Source organism: Centruroides vittatus, unplaced genomic scaffold (assembly GCF_030686945.1).
Source record: "Centruroides vittatus isolate TY-2023 unplaced genomic scaffold, ASM3068694v2 contig_955, whole genome shotgun sequence".
Taxonomy (NCBI): domain Eukaryota; kingdom Metazoa; phylum Arthropoda; class Arachnida; order Scorpiones; family Buthidae; genus Centruroides; species Centruroides vittatus.
Window position 1 is genome coordinate 2,311,125 of NW_027122634.1, and position 21,610 is coordinate 2,332,734.

The 21,610-nt window shown below is 24.9% G+C and overlaps 1 protein-coding gene across 6 annotated transcripts in view; it reads left to right on the forward strand.

Moving 5' to 3' along the window:
- The window catches only part of LOC136985179 (talin-2-like), a 164,144-nt gene that overhangs the window by 58,711 nt on the left and 83,823 nt on the right, over positions 1-21,610 (forward strand). For 5 of the 6 annotated variants that reach the window (XM_067282387.1, XM_067282385.1, XM_067282390.1 and 2 more), the window contains exon 2: positions 1,056-1,219. In XM_067282387.1, coding sequence (XP_067138488.1) covers positions 1,087-1,219 — 133 coding nt within the window. In that variant the 5' untranslated portion in view covers positions 1,056-1,086. Of the gene's footprint in view, positions 1-618; positions 686-1,055; positions 1,220-21,610 lie in introns of those variants that run through there. The other variant, XM_067282389.1, reaches the window with a different exon arrangement.

The following is a 21,610-nucleotide window of genomic DNA, read 5'->3' on the forward strand; positions in this document are numbered from 1 at the left end:
TTGTAAACGAATGAAGGATTCCCAAAATGGTAACTGTCAAGAAGAGTGGGTACAATTTATGCGAAAATAATGCAAACTTTGCTTATTTACATTACCTTATCTAAAATTTCGATTAAATAGAAAAAAGTAATTTTCTTAAACATTTCGGATGCGTTTCTAAACACGCAACACTGTTATAAAGAAATTTTGCGATTTTTTTTCTGAAATTTCGTGGCGACGAGTTTGTTACGGTCATCAAGTCTCTTATAAATATCCTGCTTTACATCCAAGTTGGTAGCTTATGGTGTTGGGAAAGTTCTCGTCGCGGCTGTAACTGGTAGCCACAGTCGGACAGACAGGCGCCTGTGGTTTTAGCTGGATGCTGTGCCTCCCTGTTCATCAGTTCAGTTGTAGCGATAGCATCTTCGAAATTCTGTTCCAACTGCCTCTTCCTCTTAAAAATAATCACCGATTTTTAGACGGAATGGATTTCAACCAACGGCTTTATTGGGATGTACTAGTTGAAGATGTGAGTTTTTCGAATGTTCGATTGGTAATTTTATTTTAGCTTAGGGAAAAAATATATAGGAGTTGTAGTCATGTCGTAAAACTTCTCTTATTAGTTAATCGATATCGGAAGAATAAAGTTTTGGAAGAAAATGGCTGGTAATCGATCCATTCTTGATCATATATTACAGATAATAAGGTAATGTAATTATGCAGATGGAAGTAAATGTGTAATTTGAATATGGAATATTACTTTTTTCCTTTAGCAGATTAATTATGGTTTCTAATGTCTTTGGGAATGAATGTGTTTGGAATATTTTTGTTTATTAGGCTTATTATGTGTTTGTTTATGTAGATGAACTTTAATATTGATGGAAATACTGTTAGTTATTTAGTTTTATTCTATATTTTACAATTTAATAATAATAATAATAATTATTATTATTTTAGAATAATAAATTAATATATTTGTATAAATAAATATATATTTAAGTTTTATTGCAATTCAGTTTATATTTTTAATATAAAATCTGTTATTTATTTTAAAAAATCGTGAATTTTATTTTTAGCTTGAAAAGTTGAACTATATCATCATTAAACATGACACTGTCATTAAAAGTGAGTATTGTAGAGAAAAATGTCAGCGAAACTATGCAATTTGAACCATCCGCCGTTGTATACGATGCATGCAGAGTTATCAGAGATAAGATAAAAGAAGCTAATGTAGGACAACGTGAGTCTTACTCCTTTTATATATTTTGCCTTTGGGTAATGTTTTAAACTAGAAATAAGCCCCAAAGTTTTGTATTAACTTCTTTGCCAGTAATGAAATTTAATTCATTACTTGCAAAGAACTTGATGAAATTAGTATTGATTCAGTTATTATTTTAACAAAAAACGTTTTATAACTCAAAATTGACATTTAAATAAATAAATAAATAAATATATATATTAGCTAATGTGTGTGTTACTTTGTGAAGGAAAAAGTAAATGGAAAAGAAAGTATAATGAACATTTTTTGTCTTATAATTTTCCACAATGTAAAATTACAAAATTATTAAATTTCGTATAATATATCTTATTAAGGATACATTAAAGCAGCTATTACTGATCAATAGTGTTTAATTGAAGTAGTAATTGAATCTGTTCAACATATAATTCAATAAATTATATGTTTAACAGATTTTTAAATTTTAAAATAAAAAAATATGTTTATTAATGAAGATCATTTATATTAAAATTTATGCCACTTATAAAAGTTATTTAAGAATTATTTATTATTATTACATTATTCATATTTTGAACCATAGGTAATTTATTTGAAATCATTGAAATATAGAAAAAGAATTCTAATTAATTAATTGTAGTTTCCATTTTATTTAATACTATAGACAATATTTTTATAACATTGTTTTATTTAAATATAGTGCTTATAAAGTACATACATATTTAAAATGTCAAGAGAATTTTACAAAGTTGCAAACAACAAAACAATACATAATACTTAAAATATTACCTTCACCAATAATAAATGAAATTCTTAATAAATTTTAGAATTAAATAACAAATTACTAGAAATCTCTCCTTTGGGAGTAATTTCTAGTAGTTTGTTATTTAATTTTAAAATTTATTAGAGTTCCTTACTTAATTGCGAATAACAAGTGAACCAAACAAAATTCTTTTGGTTAAATTCTATAAGAATAAATTTCATAATAGATCTTTTTATGTAAAAAAATTATGTAAAGATGCTTATTATGAAATAAAAATTATTAATTGATTATATACATACATGAATATATATGTACAGTACATATATAGCATCTTTCTTAAAAGTATATATTAACTTTGATTTCATAATATAACCAAGACAATATATAAGATTTTATTATATATATTATTTCAGAATTCATTTGTATATTTATTTTGATGTATTATATGAATTTAAAAATTATCAACATTAATATGTTTATGAATCTGTATTGTTATCACAAAAATATGATAATTAGAAAATTAGCAGGATAAGCAGAAAATTAGATATTTGTAATTATTGGATATTTTTTTTATTTATTTATCATTGAGTGTTATTAAATTTGTGTTCATTGATTATTATTTCTGATATTCAATATTTGTAATCCTGTTTTATCTTATCTTTTCTTTTTGTTTCATATTATTTGCTTATAAAATTGAATATTCAGAACTAATCAATTCTATTATTTTTTCGTTATCATCTCAAGAGAGATAATTATATGATTATGTAGTCTTATTTTCTTTATTTTTTACTTTTCTAGTCATCTCATGAGATGAACATGACTAGATATTGCTGTCATATCATTCCATTAATCATCAAATGGAGAAAGTTGATCTAAAACTAGAATAATTATAAGAATAATGGAGTAATTACACATGATTATCTTTAATTTTTCACAAGAAAATAATTTTTTATTTTTGTTTTTAAAATTTTTATATAAAATATAGTATAAATTATTGAATGAATAATTTGCGTATACTATAAAATTGAACTTATTTCACATATATTGACCAGGAATATATAAAGAAAAATCATATATTAATTATTAAAAAGAATTTTGTTTCATATATTCTTATTTTTTGTTTACTATAAGATAATTATTTTACACAAAACTAAGTTATTATTATAGAATTCAGGGAACTTCTCTAATAATAACTATATTTGTATGTTAGATGACGACTGATATTAACGAAGAATTAAATTATACTGAAAGAATAAGTCTGATTTATAAACTCTGTATCTATTCAAAGAAATAAACCACAATATAGACTTGAAAAATATATTTAGCCCCAGATGGATCTTTATCCATGTCTTTTGGTAACTTAGTGAATTCTTTAATCAGTTAAACTAATAGGACACACTTATCCTGTTTCATTTATACAGTTCCATTAGAAGACAGATTAACTATGTCTTGGTGGCTTAAATGATTAGAACATGTGATATGTTACTAAAGGACATAAGTTTGGATCCTATTTCCCATTTTCTGTCTGGATCTTGGTTTCTTTGATTGAATGGATTTGAGTTTATATTTTATGTATCACTTGTTTATTAATTATATAATAAATAAAAATGATATTAATAAAAAAATAATCATCACAATAAGTGAAAATTTACAAAATTTTTAATATTGGAAGAATAAAACTATTTATTTTAAATTAGTTTACATATATTTAATATCACAATCTTGTCATAATATGCATTAATTGCCACTGTCTATCTGAGGACAATAAAACAAATTGGAGACAATGAAAAAAATGCCTTTATTTAACAATATTCTCTTTTATAAATTATGAAAATGCATTTTGTCTTTATCAAATTTTAGCCCTAATGATTGTTATCACAAAAATATGATAATTAGAAAATTAGCAGGATAAGCAGAAAACTAGATATTTGTAATTAATATTTTAGAACTGAAGAGTTCTAAAATATTAAATTATAAGTTATTTCATACAATCTAAGTGACACTTAAATGAAAGTATACACAAACATACAAGAAGTTTGTAGCAATAGTCTTAGAGAAACAACACTTTTCTGACATCACAACAACAACAGAACACCCTATACTACCCCACATATGTGGTAAGAATAACTGCTACAATAATTTACAATAAAATTAAAAATATACCTTATAAAATTCTAAAATAAACTATTTACACTTTAAATTTATACTTTTTGCTGTGATTCCATGTATTCATATCTGATGTAGGTATGATATCACTCCAACAGTCATCTAATTTACATCCCATGTTTTAATTAACTAAATTTATATTATGACAAGATTGTCATATTAAATATATGTGAACTAATTTAAAATATTTATTAGCCACCCTGTAAATACAAGGCAATGTTATTATTTGTCTTCTTTATTCTACGTTAAAACTATTTATTGTTCACAATAAACAATTATAAATTTATATAAATTTGAATATATAACAAAAAGAATTAAAAACAGTTTTAACTATGCTATAGAAAAGCTAAAAGTTATTAATGCCATTGAATTTTGATACCTATTTGGTAATTTTAAAACACCCATCATTTTATCACATGGAAACTTTCAACACTTTCAAAATATGTTAGGCACTAAATTTGTGAGTTCACGTTGTTAAAAATAATTAATAAATAATAGAGTAATATATCAACTCAGTTATTAATATTAAAATTAATAATTTGTTAAAATTTACTGAGTAACTAATTGGCTATTAAATTATTTATTTATTAGAATAATTTGGTACTACGTGTAGGTGTGCCAATGTCTGTCAAATAACAGATGGTGACACACCTACTTTAGAACTAAATTTACCAACAATGAACATTTTATATTACATATATATGTGATATGATATTATGTTGAAAATGTTTTGCTGTATATAACTTCTATTGCAAAATTTATTTTTTCTATGCTTATAATTTTGTATATTGTATATTAGTAGAAATAGTTATTGATCTATAAAGCAGTTATGTCAGAATAATTGATTTTCAAATTTCTTGTATAGAATATAAATAAAACATCAAAAAGTTTAATTTAAAATGAACTTTAAATTCATGTAACATTAAATCTTTTGTAAAAGAATATTTCAAAATATGATAATATTTAAAGCAATACTAGTACTACATAATCATTCTCATAATTTTCAACCATTGTTAGCTCATTAAAGACTGAAGTACATTAAAGATATTCAGTTAGTTAAAAATAAATTTAAGTATAGGTATTAATATGGAATTTTTTCTCTATGATTGCTTTCATGTTCTTTGCAGTTTTTTTTTTTCTTCTCTTTATTGAATACAAACACAATATTAAAGAATATACTCTTCAAATGATTAAATTATAATAAATTATCAAATTATATTATATTATATTATTTAAATTGTATCAAATTATTAAATTATATTAAGGGGAAAAAAATGTTAATATAATTTGGTAAATTGAATGTTTATATAAATTTAAGAAAGACTATAATGATGATAATTATCATAATTAATTTGCATAATATTTAATGAATTTTAACAATTTAAAATTTATTATTTTTTAACTGAGCTATATGATATTTTATCATGTATTTCAAGTAACTGAGATAAATACATCTAATGAATTTTTGTAAAAACATTAATATATTTAAACAGTTGTTTGTTATTATATTGTAATATTAATAATAATAATTAATAACCTAATTAATAAAATAATAAATAAAAGTTATTTTTGGTGTGATAGTAGAAACCAAAATTATTTAGTTTAGTGAAATACTTTAATAAAAAAAGTAGTTATACTGGAAAAGAAATAGCAAACTTTTTTAGGACATAAAAATTGAAAACCCTAATCTTCGTGTGACTTTCCAAAATTCTGTTTAAAATTGTTATTATTTTAAAAACTTTTTGCATTATGTATTTTAATTTATAACCTGTTTTATATTAATACTTATAGTTAAATTTAATTTTATTTTCAAAAATTTGACAACCAGTTCCGTAATTCCTTAAGGATTTAATTTTTATTTTATATCTTTATTTATGTCATTTAATATTGTATTAGACTATTGTATTTGTTTAACTTTTGTGATTAATTTAAGAATTTTTTTAACCTTTATATGTTTTAATTTGGAAAGATGTTTTTATGTACTTAGTTTTTTAAAAATATTTTATATTTTATTTATGTCTTGACTTTAATTATAATTTATTAATTAATACAGTATTTATAAAAAAAATTTGAAGTATAAGTAAGAATATTTTAAATAAGAATTTAAGAAATTAGATTTATTAAATCACTTTATATATAGGAATGTCATGGAAATGCTGATTATAATAATTGAATAATAATAGATACACAGTTGAAAATATTGGATTACTGTAATAATTGTTATAATGATTACAGTAATCTGATATATTTGGTAATTACTACTACTAAATTTGCAATGATAAAACCTGCAAATATACTAAATATTATAAATATGCCAAAACTTTATGTAAGTTTTTAAGAGTTAAAAATGGATTAAAGAATAAAAGACAAAAAATTTTCAAATAGTTTTGCTATAATTCAAATATAGATTATTCAGGAAAACAAATATTTACAGAATAAGAGCACCTTATGTTTTATTTTTAAAAACTAAAGTAATTTCAAAATACAAAATTGAAATTGTGAAAAATTTGAATGAGTTTAAAAAAGTTAAAACTCATATTTTAGTTATACTTTTGAATATTAGAAAGGTTTATAAGCCAGTTTTTAGATAAGATTGAGCATGATACACAATTGAAAAATACAGATATATTTAGTAGTTTTATCTGTTTAATTTATTTTTTTTCATAATGGCTGAATAATTGGTTGACAACTGAATTTGCAAAATAAAACTTTACTATTGATGGTTTAGCTAGCTCAGTGATTTGATTAAACATCTTATTGATATTAGTATAATCTGATGGATAATTTTCTTTCAGTGCTCTGAATTGTTTATTTCATTGATAAAACAGAATTAGATTTATTTATACACTTAGGGCTTTTTTACAAATTGAGAAAGTCATCATAATTACAAATAGAAAGTTGGTATGTACTTGAAAATTTAAGATTAGGAATCAGTGGTATAACTTTATTTGAGACCCTAACAAAAACTTTTTTAGTCTATCAATCTAAAACAATGAAAACTGCAATTTTTTTCGGTAGTAATTTTTTTGTATAGCATGAAAAAGTTTATTTAATAATTTTTATTTAATGGTGACATATGTAATTTTTAAAATATTACCCATACAAAAAGTTTGATGTGCCAGAAACCTAGACAAAAATATACAGATAAAAACTCTATAACCTTGAAATTCACCCAGAAAACACGTAATGGAGCACAATGCTGATATAGGTAGAGGAAGGCAAACTGTCACCCTCTCAATGTGTGTGGATGATGATGAAATTAGATCTAATTTATAACAAGCTACATTGATTAGAGCAATGGCAAACTCAAGGCATTGGAGGAACTTGAGATTTTTAAAGCAGACATGCAAGGGCAGTGTGTAAACTTTAAAGAAGAGAAGCAGATTTCACTAGCATGGCAGGACCTATTTGATTAGTCTTTATAAAACTGCTTTACAGCATCTACACTAGGGTGCATTTTATAGGTTAATCTTTAGTTTTAAATTCAAATTTTCTCTTGAGTTTTTCTGCATGTTCTATTTTCAAACATCAAAGCCTTTGACATTCCATTTCTTCAAAAATTTTGTTTGTTTCTCTGGACTTTCATTAGTGCTGTATGAATTTCAATGTTAGAGAGTTTTTATCTGTATATTACCTGTAATATAAAATTTTAAAAACTAAGCAGAATATCTTTATCTTTGATTCTACAAAGTCTAGCAGTGTGGAAACCTTGCTGATAGGAGTGTAACTCAATTTTCTAAAAAGCTAACCAATCTCTGAATCACAGGTAGCAAAAAAGGATTAAATTTGGATGTAATTGGCACAGTTAAAATGAAGACTGGAAACAATGAGTATATCACTGAAACATATATTTTTTAAATATATGTATGCAACTGCTTTCAGTGCTGTTTTCATGGTAATAAATTTTATATTCTATTTATTAACGGAAGGCAACAATCTTTCCTATGTATTATCATTGGTATTAAAAAGAAAAATAGCAGAAAAATTTTATATGGAAATTTTTTAATTATTTCATAAGAAAACATTGCTATTTATAAAAAAATTGTATTTTTAAATTGGATATACCGTATTTATTTTCATATAAGACGAGGCTTTTATTCATTTTTCATTGCTTCAAAAACCTAGGTTGTCCTATACGCACGAGCAAAGGATTCCTTGCGTTTTGCAATAATTTTTGTAAACCGTGTGACACATTTTTTACTGGATGCTTACTTACGTTTTTAAACACCAGAGAGTATTATATCTGGATCGTTTCAATTGTTCTTGTGTATTGTCAGGAGTAAAGATGAATAGGAATAGGAAAAGCAAAGCTTTTGAATTGAATTCTAATTTGAAATTCCAAAATTACACAGGAGCTTGATATAAGTTTTAATCCATTCCCACATGAAAATGGATGAGTATTTGGGGAAACTCATAAATGTGATCATCGGAGAGTGGATTTAACTGTTAAGAATTAGCAAAAAAGGTTCCTGATTGTCCGGCTTTACATGAACAAATTAGCGTATGTTGTTGATTTTACAAGATTTTTCTGTACCACTAATTTTTGAGGGACAATGTGTCCATTTACATGCATATGACATTTTATTTGTGATTAAAAGAAATAAAATTAAATTGTATTAATAAATCTAATTTTCTTTTTAAAAGATCAAAATAAATCATCTTACATGTGAGATCGTCTTATAAGCGAGTAAATACAGTAATTCCTATTTACAATTAAGAAGAATACTTCTCTTATAATGAATATTTGTTGTGAAAGATAAAAGAAATCATTATTTTACAACCATTAAAATTATATTATTCTAATTTACTGCAATAATTTACATCCTTATCATTACTTTTTTGCATGGAAATAATTTGAATCTCTCATAATTTATATTTTTTGAAAATATCTGTTCATATTCTTGTATGTCTTTGTAAAAAAGTTATGAAAGTATTTTCCCATTATCTTGTTTTTTTCCTTTATTTTTAATGTTTTTTTTTAAATTGAAAATTGTCTGTTTTTAAAAATTTAGCATATTACCATATCAACTTGTTGAAGTAGGAGCTTTTTAGTTATAATCAAAGGTTGATGACCAGTCATCTAATCACTCTTTTGACTTTGATTGCAATCATTATTGGAGAACAAGTTAGTCATATTATATCCTCGTATGTTATGGTAGGCTATTGGATAATGCATTAAATTACAAATAATCTTCGTTTGGTCATAAAATTTTAAAGAAATATCTGTTATTTAATATTATTTAAAAAAATTTAGTTTTGGATAATATAAAATAACTTGATCCAATATATTTGCCTAATAAATCTTTATTTTTATTTTTAAAATAACAACTGAAATATTAATTATTGTAACTATATTATTTGAAAAATATATTATGAATTATCATATGAATAGACTTGACAATATTGTAGTTACTATCTGTTTTTATTGCTTACTGCTATGACAATGAATTTGTTTATATAAAGAGCATATAGTTTAAAAAAAACTCATAAACTGCAATATTAATTTGATACTTTATTAATAAGAATATAAAATTTAAAGATGTTCCATCATCTGATAGAACAAATACGAAAAATGAAAACTGGATGAAAAGTTATGTACTGTATTTTCATATATATTGGGTTGTTTGGAAAGTAATTTCGTTTTTTTATTACTAGAGGAATTAGATGTATTTTTACCAGGCAATTTTATTTTAAACCACATTTTAATTATATACTTCAACAGCTGACATTTTAAGGCTTATTTGTAAAAAATTTTGTTTGATTCTGTACAATTGTTTTTTTTCAGTGTCCCATCAAATTTGGAAAATCGAAAGCATCATTTTCGGCATATTTTGTTTTTTTATAACTAAAAAACCAAAATGCTGTTCAAACAAGAAAAAAATTGTGGTACATGTTTGGAGATGTGTTGAGAGAAAGACAGTGCCAAAACTGGTTTACAAAATTGCATTCTGGCAATTTTAATATCGAAGATACACCACATTCTGGATGGCCATTTGAAGCCAATGAAAACAAAATAAAGATACTGATTGAAGCAATTTGCCGTATAACAACACGTGAAATCACTAATAGATTAAATCTGTTAAATTGAACCGTTTATTATTACTTAAAACGAATTGGTTTTGTTTCAAAGCTCGATATATGGGTTCCGCATGTTATTAAAGAGAGATGCTCTCTATGGTGGAATTTTAAAGAAATTTGTTTTTGAGCTTTTACCAGACAATTTAACAATTGATTCGAAAGTGTACTGCCATCGAGTAAACAAATTGAGTAATATCATCAAACAGAAAAGGCCAGAATTGATCAACAAACAAAGTGTAGTGTTTTACCATGATAATGCCAAATTTCAAACAAGTTTGGTAACTCGTCAGAAATTGTTATAGCTTAGATGGGATGTGTTATCACACCAACCATATTTGCCAGATCGGGCACACTCAGATTATTACTTGTTCCAGTCTATACAAATTTTTTTAACTGTAAGACATTTACTTGAAATGACAATGTCAAAAAACTTAGATCAGTTTTTTGTAAACAACGATTTTGTAAACGTTTTTTGTAAACAATGAACAACAAACAAAATTTTTATGAATGTGAAATCATGCTACTACCAGAAACAATGACAATGGGTATTTGATCAAAATGGTCAATATATAATTCAATAAAATATTTATTTATTATAAGAATATTGCATTTAATTTTCTATGGAAAAAACAAAATTACTTTCCGAACAACCCAATATAACCTGCAGTAGTGTATAACCTCCATAGAAAATTGCTAGACTGAAAATAAAACCTTTGAATATTGTGCCTCACCCTATAGTCCATACCTATAGAAGTATCCAGACATTACTCCATATGCATTCATAATTGCAGTTTAAAATTGGTATATAACACACCTCATTGCATAACCCACATCCTCTTTCAAAGTTTATTTTAAATACAGATAACCTGCTGTTGATACACACATAAGTACAGTAATATATTTTTCTATTGAATTTAAAGTTGCTTTAGATGTATCATCATTTCATATTTACTATTTCTAACAGTGAATTTCTTTCTCTCTCAAACTTTTTTCACACTTGCAGATAATTATCTCATTTAAGTATTATGTTTTTATTTGTTCTTGATTTAATGTAATTGATTAACTTAATGTGTCTTAATAAAATACTATATTTATTCTGATTTTGAGTTTTGAGATAATTTTAGAAATGGAATGATGATTTGTTGTAATTTTTATATCTCTTGTGTCTTTATCCACTTGTATTTGTGATATTGTAGTGAACAATGAATAAAATAAAAGTCACTCATATAAGTTAATGAGTTAATCTTACATTTTATCCTGCTGCATTATTATACTTTCAAATCTGTTATGATCTATCAATTGCTGAAATATATAAGAAATGTTTTTTGGAAACAAAGATGAATTTTTAATAATTGCTGATGTTGGCCAGTTTGCCATTGTTTTTTCTTGTTAGTGATGAATGACAAGAAAGGTAGATGGTAATAATAGATAAATTAGTTTTTGAGTTTATCAATTTTCAATAATAATTAACTAAAGTTGTGAAGAGAATAGATTACATTGTTTATACAGCTGTTAATACTTGGTTCATCTATGTATCTTTACTATCTGGAGAAAATATAAATCCTTTCCAATCTTAATTTAAATCATCCTATTTGTTTCACTATTAAAAAAATAGGGGCCAAATAAAAAGACAAAATGTGTCACTGAAAAAGAAATATAACCCTGTAGAAACATTCTTATTTAATATACCTTGAATTTCAAAAAAATTAGTTGAGTATTAGCAGGCTTTTTAATTTTTTAAGAGTGTGGTAAAAATTAAATATTTGTTGTAAACTTATTTTTTGCATTACAAAATATCGAAGTTGTTTCAAAATATTATATTATAATCAAAAAATATATTAAAAATTCAGAAGTGTTAAATTGAAATCATGATAAGTGACAAAGTGACTTTAGCTTTATTTTTGTTACCTATCATTTTTATTTTTGATATTTTTATCAACTTAGAGTAAAGTAATTTTATTAAACTAAAATTAAATGCTTTTTTGTGTAAACTTATATGAAAAAGTATTAATTTCATTTTTCCTTGCCTTGAAGATTATTTTCACTTTTTTTTGTTTTTAAATTTTCAATATTATGTTGCTGTCTTCTGTGAATTAAAATTTGAAATTGTTTGAAAGTTATTTTTTATAATTTGAAATTATCAAGTGAGTGTAGGACTGCATGTATTTTTTTTTTTTTATTTCTGAACAAATTTTTAAATTTTGTTCAGAAATTTTTGTTTTTAAATTTAATATGAAAAATAATTGAATTTAAAGTTTTTAAGACTGATTAATAGTGTATAATATAGTTTTTGGATATATTTTGAATGGATTTGTTGAAAGATCTGGTGGATTATTGAAGCAGAATAGATAACTCTTGAATTCTCTAAACTCTTTTTTCATGAAGGTTGAAAGAGATTTGATAAATTGGCCTCAATTATCAAATATATCTGATCTATTGAAATTCATCTCTTGTCATAAAAGAATTATTATTTTCTGTATATTGTGAGTTGTTTTGATTAAGAATTGATTAGTTTGAATAATAATATTACATATGTTTGTTGTTTGTAATGAATTTAATACTTTTATTATATTAAAAAATAATATAATATGAAAGAATAATTTTTTATTAAATATTTATTATAAAAATTTTTTTATTGAAAATAGGATGATGTGCTAACATTGTTTTGAATTAAAAATTTATTTTTTATTTATTTTAAGCTTAAAGAACTGTTTGATATCTTTTACAATCAGATGTATTGCATTTTGTTTTCCTTTCCAAAATAAATGAGTTATATTGTATTCAGTCACTTTTACTTTGTAAAATTTAAATTTTTGGTATTTAAGTATTCATATAAATCTTTCAAAACTATGATAATGCATTTTTTCAGTTTTATTATTATTATGTAAAACATATAACAGCTACAATAATATAACATAAGAAAAAACAGTGTAGAATAAATATCAAATACAAAAATTTATTTTTAAATTTTTTTGTCAGAATGCCTATCTCTGTCATTGATTTAGCAGCATTATACATGTCATTTAGCAGCATTAACATGTCATTTGGTGTTCCAGGCATTCAAGAGGAGAGTCGCATGGGCCAACAAAAACGAAGTTGTACAAAAATTCAAAGAACAGGAGAATGCGGAAGACTGAGAAAAGTTTATCAAGTTGTTAAAGGCAAAATTCCAGACCCTGAACATGTATCTGAAGCGTTAAATCAGGACAATAGAGAGGCATGACTAACTGCCATGAAAAAGGAATATGAGAGCCTACATGAGAACAACACATAGATCTTAGTACCAAGGCCAAACAACAAGAAAATGTTAATAAATCATTGGGTGTTTAAAACAAAAACCAACCAACAAGGTGACTAGAAAAGTATACAGCGTGACTTGTAGCTCAAGGTCATACTCAAGAAAGAGGTATAGACTATGATGAAGTTTTTGCTCCAGTTGCTAGATACGAAATAATAAGAACATTATTAGCTGCCTCTGTAAATGAAGAAATGCATGTACAGGACATCAAATAGATGTAATGTCCACTTACATGTAAGGTGATTTATCCGGTGAATATACATGGAGCAACCTGAGATGTTCATCATGGGTGAACAAGAAAAGAAAGTTTGCAAACTATTGAAACCTTTATATGGATTAAAACAGTCTGGAAGAGAATGGTACAAGAAGTTAGATGGCTTTATCACAAGTATTGGAGGCAGGCGCACAGTAGCTGATCCATGCGTTTATGTATTCGGGAAGGAAGAAGATCAAGTGATACTCATTGTTTATTTGGACGATTTAATATTGGCATCGAAGAAGATTGAAAATCTTGAGACCATTAAATTGAAACTAAAGTCAGCATTCAAAATAGTAGACCTAGGCCTTATAAGTAACATTCTAGGCATTGAAATAAAGAGAGAAGGACCAACAGGCAGCATCTGTCTGATGCAAACAAGATATATTAATGAACTGGTGAAGAGATTAAACCTAGTGGATGCAAAAACTGTTGCTATACCAATAGAGTCAAATATGAAAATTTCGAAGGAAATGGGTCCAACCTTAGAAAACAAGAGACAAGACATGAGAAATCGGCCTTATAGAGAGCTCATCGGAAGTCTTATTTACATGGCAAACGCGACACATCCAGACATCACTTTTGCTGCGAGCACATTAAGTCGTTTTTGTGCTGATCTTGGTAAAACACATTGGATGATTGTGAAGCATGTTTTGAGATATCTTAAAGGTACTTTGATGTATGGAATAACATATGTCAAGAACAACGAAGAGCTTAAAGCCTACATGGATTCAGATTGGGCTGGAGATGTAGATGACAGAAAGTCGTGTACAGGTAACATTCTGATATTAGCCAGAGGTCTGATTAGTTGGAAGTCAAAGAAGCAGACATCTGTTGCAATGTCGACCATGGAAACAGAGTATTCAGCTCTAGCTGAAGCTTTGTGAGAAATAACTTACATAAAAAGACTGTTAGTACATATGGGTTTTAAAAGTTGTGTAAAAAAACCCCACTTGTGTTTACGTGATAACCAAAGTGCAATACAGTTATCGAAAAACGCAGTTTTTCACAAGCGTAGTAAACATATTGACACAAGCTATCATGTCACTCGAGAATTAGTCAAAAAAGGGGAAATTGTGATTTATTATTTGAGGATGGATCTAATGATCGCAGATGTCCTAACGAAACTGCTAACAGAAATTAAGTTTGATAGATTCGTGAAAATGTTAAAATTAAATTGAAATAATTGATAATTGTTCTGTATGTAGCACACAGCAATAGAAGGGGTGTGAAAGAAAGTAAAAATGTAATCCCTATGTGCTAAGTCACTAAGACATATTTTGTATTAGACGGCACTATGTTGGTGAACTTCACAGTTTTTTGGTCATAGGTCGCTGTCTTGTTTGCTCTGCTATGTCTCTGTTTGGCACAGTGTCTTCCCTCATCCAGCTTTTATTCATGTTACATATAACTGTATATTTCTATGCATCATTAGATTTGTTTATTTGCTTCATTTTCTAAAATTTTTTAAGTTATTCTCATAACAAAAATAGAATGTTGTTTCATATAAATTATAATAGAAATAAACCATTTATTGATAAGAAATATTGAGAAATGTCACTGTTAAAATATTCATATCAGTTTAATATCAATAGAAATGTATATAACATTTTGTTATAGAATTCATTTACATAACTATGTTTGTGGAAAACAGCATTTCTAAATTAATGTTAAAAATAAATAACATAGTTTAGGATCATTTTAAACTGATTCTGAGCACTAATAAAATAATAATGGCTTAACAATAATAATTAAAATGTTTTAAAACAAAACTTTATTTTAGCATATATTCAACATACATAAAATATTTACTGATAAAATAGAAATTTTTTTTTAAAAAGTCACTATTACTTTTAAATAAATTATTATTTAATTAGCATTTAAATAATAATATCATATAACTTACAATATTTGTAATTAGAAGAATTATAAAAAAAAATTTTTAAATCTTCACATTCTCCTTTATTAGGTTTTTCCCTGCCTAAATGTGCAAAAATTGTTTAAAAAATTTATCCGATGATAGTTTAAATGTTACTGTTTGTACGTATCTAAACAAATACGATTTAGTTAATTCCATATTGTTTGCTTAATTAAGTATTTAAGAATTAAACTTTTAGAATAATGAAAAGGAAATGAATTAGAAACAAATTACAAAAAAGATGAATTAAACTAATTTTATCACTTATAAGATATTTAATTAAAGTAACTTAAAGAACATAAATTAAATGCTGATAAGTATTATTATTATTATTATTAAAATTATATTTATAATAAAACATTTATTTTGTTTTATTAAAATGAAAAAAATGCACACAATGTTTTATTCTGGATTATAATGAATTCATTTTGGATTATTCTATAAAACTTTATTAGATCTGTTGTTAATGTTGATCATTTCAAATATAAAAATGTCATACAAACAGATGAAGGAACATATTTGCAAATTGAAAAAAAAATTGAAAAAGTAATTTAATCAAAGTTAATTAAAGCCTGAAACTTTTACATTTGTTAGACTAATGAAACACTTAAAAGCTTTCAATACACGATTCTTAGAATAATCAATTTATAATGCTATTATGATCAAGATCAATTTACTTGTTGAAGTCAAGTAATATGTTTAAATAATTTCCGAAATTCTATTGTCAGTTAACCAACTATCATTTTTATAAATGATAAATGTCATATGTGTTATAGTATTTTAGTTTCAAAATCTGATTCTTATATTATTATTAAATTTTCATAAAATTTGCTGAAATGCTAATAATTCTATTATTCTGTAGTAAATAATCAAATGCCAATTTATTAAATGCAAATAGTTTAAAATTTTTCATAATTTTCAAATGAAAAATTTTATTTTCTCATATTGACAACACTTAATTGAAATTACTATGTATGAAAATTTTAATATGTCTATAGTCTATCAAAAATGAACTATGTAATATGTCTACATAGTAAGAAATAAGAAAAGACATGGTAAGAATAAGAACATGGTAAGAATAAGAAAAACAAAAAATTCAAATATTTGACATTTAAGTCAAATTTATTTTATTAATTTAGAAATGGGAAATAATTTGTTTGAAATATAAAAAAAGCAATAATTTTATTAATATGTTTCCTATATTAGAAAAGAAATATATTTTTATAAATTTTTAAATATTAGATGTAGGTCTATACCTTTCTCATTAAATTAAATGTCATAAGTTTTTTCTTCATTAAATCAAAAGAACAGTAATTTTAAATTAATTTTTTTAAGATGTTGCTTCAGCATAAAATGTATTGAGGTACTAGATATTAGAAAGGAAAGGCAAACAAGTTAAATATTAGATTTTTCAAGAGATCTTAATATGTTTTAGTCATTGAGGAAAATTTTTCTTAGAAATTTAGGTTTATTTTTTTTATAAGAAAGTTTAACATAGAAATTATATGCTTTTCTTACTCTTTTACTAGATTATTTTTGTAAATAATGCTTAGTTTTAAATATGTTTACACTTTGCATCTGATAATTGACAGTTTTTAGTATTTTTATGTTGTTATGACTAATTTTTATCATCCTCAATTAGGTAAATTAAAGTACTTGTATAATTTGTTTGTACATTTTGTTGTAAAAATGTATTCATAAAATTTAATGTATATTATTTGCAATAAAAAATGTTTGAAATTCTTTAAAATTAAATATATTTGACATTTAACTTGTTCTTATTTGTAAATTTCAAATTTTAATTTTATTCTGAAGCAATTTGAACTTTTTCATTTATTAGTCCTGAAGGTGTTTAATTAAAGTTAATGAAAGTGCTTGGGTTAATTGAAAATTTTTACTTAATTTCAAATTATTCAAGAATTAGTAGCACCTTAAAATGGTGCATCAATATTTATTTTATATTTGTATTCTTAAAACATGAAATACTCATTATCTATTTAGTAACAATTTTTAATAATGAAATTAATAAATTTAAATAATGAAATTTGAAAGTAAAACAAATGTTTTAAATGATAAAATTATAATTTAATGTTTTTAATCATAGATATACCTTTAATTGACTGTTTTCTAAATAAATTATAAGAAACTTTGATTTAAAATTTTAAAATTTAGACTTCAAATAAATTTAACAGACAAATGAAATTGAAATTGATCTGTATTGAAATATCACTTCCAACTGTTTTCAAGCTGTATAACTTATTTTCAGAAAAGTAAATATATTTAAAAATATTTTAACTTAAATTTTAAGATTGACAGTTTTTTTTTTTTTCCATTAAGAACACATTGAAAATGATTTGAAAGATTTTAATTTTGCATGTTAAATTTTAAGATTGAACATGTAAAGAATAAAAACCATTCAAAGCCTTTCAATGTGTTCTTTAATGAAAGCAGATGATATAAAAAAAATTTGTTAACAACTGTTTCATCTTATAATTAACAAATAACTTTTTAAAAATTAAATGATTGTATGTACAAAAGTATAATACCATAATCTGCAATGTCATATACTTCACAGTAAACTGCTAAAATGAACATAAATCTTTTTATTTTACTTACCACTATAAACCTTGTGCCTGTAGAAGCAGCTGTTGTTTCATAGACATAAATTTGTAATTGCAATTTGAAATTGATGTATACCTCACCCATAACATAATTCTCACCTCCTTTCCTGTTCTCTCTTAAATGCACAGCCCATTGGTTATACTGTACACATGAAAATGTGGTATATGAAATTTCATTTTAAAATAGATCAATATTTAAAATAGAGTTTTTAATCTTTTTGTCATTCAGTGTGTCTGAAAGTGACTTCAACATGGCATCCCTTGATGTGTAACTTCTATAATCATCATTATTAATTTTGTTATTCAATCGTTTATTTTAATGCTTAAAAGATAACCTGTGTGGACTGTTTAAATAGCAATTATATATTATATATACTGTATATATGTATATTTTATATGTAGTGTATATATATATATTTAAATTAAATTTTAAGATTGATTAGTTTTAAATGTATGTATTTCCATTGAAAATGAGATACAGAGTTCAACAGCACTTGGAAATTTTGTTGTTAAATTACATAAAATATCAACAAAAATAAAAAACAAGTTTCAGTTACTTGTGACTTAAAATTATAATAATTTTAATATTTCAAAGATTAGTCTCTCTAATTTATTTTCTAGACCTAAATTAGAAATTTAGGACTAAAAAACAAAATTGACTCAAATTAGAAATTTCATTTTCCAGTTTCATTAATCCATGATTAATGTTGATGCAAAAGAATTCTTACATATTTTTTAAATAATCTTATAAATTATATAAGGAGACCAAGTTTAGAAAAAGTTAAAGTTTGTGTAAATTAGAAAAGTATATTTAATTCCATTCAATAAAGGAATTTCTCCCATTACCTAGGGGTTAAGATACAAAGTTTATATAACAATTGTTAGTTTTAAGAACAATGTTATTACAATAGTTTTCCATTCGATTTTTAAACATAAGGAAAAATAAGACTACATTAGTCTTGTGGAAAAATGTATACAAAAGCCTTTTATCTTTAATAATCTTCAGTTTAAGGAGTTTAAGAATTATTTTTAATAGTGATTTTGTTGGGCTGCAATTTGAAAAAAAATGTAGACCTATAAATTTTCATTGTTGTCCATCTGTCTTTCCTTAATCTTGAGAATGGAGTTAGATAGATGAAAGACAAGACCAGATATGGAAACTTTAGGGAGCAGGAGGCCCCGATTAACTATATACGAACTTCCAATGCAAACAGGAAGTCACGTTATTTTAATTCAAAAATTTTCTCCTGAAAAGTGTTAGCTAGATGACTGGCACAACTCTATTGTTAAAAGAAAAGTATGATGTACAGGGGAAAGTCACTACTAATTTGAGATGGAGAGTATATATTTTAAGTTAAATAAATTAAAAATACGATAAAAATTGCAGCTTGACATTGTGACAATGTCATAATAAGTAATTGTCCATTACAATCTAATTTATCTCTCCCCCTTTTTTTTTTAAATTAATCATCCTTCTTATAAAGAATGGACACAATCTAAATCTATTTAACTCTAGTCTGAGAGCACTAACAAATGTATCATAATCTAGAGAGAACATTTTACAAATAAATTTATTTTGTACCAAAAATTTTGTATTTGATTTTACTTTGTACCACTTCTGACTGTTGATATTTAGTCAAACACCAAACAGTAAAGCATAATCCACAGAATTTATGTTGATAGAATTAAATATCTTAAAATTGAGAAACTTATGACTCAATTTAACTGTCTAAATAAGTTAAGTGTATTCAAAGTCAATATATTAGATTTACATACAGTACATATTCTTTATATTGTCTATCAAACAATAGCATAGTAGAAAGCTTGACTCCCAAGAATTTAATTTCTTGCATTGTTTTTAATTCCTCTTTCATAATATAAAACGATATATCTTTGAGAATCTACCACTGTTATGAAACACCATCACATACATTTATTAGAATTAAGTTTTAGTTCTAATCCTTCACAGAAACCCTGCACTGTCTGTATCTTCCTTTGTAATGCAGCTGCTGTCAGTGCAATTAACACAATGTGGTCCAAATATGACAGTGTGTAATAATTTGTTTGTCAATTAAGAAACAATTAATTGCTTTGAGAGATGAAGACTCTCTCTCAAAGCAATTAAAGTCAAACTTGTAAAAGTTAAATAAATGTGATGGCCAGAGGTCAACCTGTAGAAGATCATGATTTATCTCAAAGGGCAATCATTTTATAACTATGTAGTTGCTCAATTGAGACAAATTGTACTCTTCTATATGATGATGAAAATGTAGTAATGAAAATGGGGTTTGATCACTACATTGTAATGACCAAACATTTATCATATAAGTTTTTGTCTGCCTTATAGTAAGTTTTTTTCATAAATTAGAAATAATGACTGGATCATGGGCTTTCTCAATATCTAAAAATAAAACAAATACCAGTACTTTTCTCTTTCTACCAAGTTGCAGTTGAATAATGGTAATCAAAACAAATAAGGCAACTAAGTACCTCTATTTTAAACAAATGCAAATTGAGTGGTGTTTCTTTAATTATTACGTTTCTCCCATGATTAAACTTTGTCAACAAAACTGTAAATAACTTACAAAAGTCTGAAATTACTATAGATCTATAATTTTATGAAAACTTCTTGCCTTTTTAAACAGCATACACAGATTAATCGTGTTTGAATTATCTGGAATTTTATCAAGGTTATACAAATTGTTAAATTGTCTAATCATGAATTGTACAATATTTGTCAGCAAATTTTTTATTACAAAATTGGAAATAGAGCCATAGCCTGGAGCAGTATTATTATTATTATTCAGTTTCCTTATATTATCATTTAAGTTAGTCACGTTAAATAAGTCTTCATTAGTGTTGTCCATTAATTGGTCATTACATACGAAGAAAATCCAGTAATGCATCATATAACTTTTTCAACTGTTAGGAGATTTTGTTTTAAAAAACTTTTTATATTTTTAATTCTTATAAAGTAGCAGAAAGCTTAATCTTGAGGGTAGAGATGAATTTTGTAAAAAAATTGTAAGTGTTAGTAATGAGCAAATCTTTATTAAGTCTGACTCCTCTTGAGATATGACACACAATCCCCTTCTATCTCCCCAGCCCCTTGACCTTTAACCACCAGAATTTAATAACATCAGTGTCCCTTATATACAAGTTACCATGCCAAATTTTGTTTCTTAATTGTTACCACATCCTGAGATACTAAATGAAATAGATGTTAACACACATTTGCACACAAATATTGAATTTTTTAAGAATTTTTTGGGTTCAGGAGATCTTGAAACATGAAGA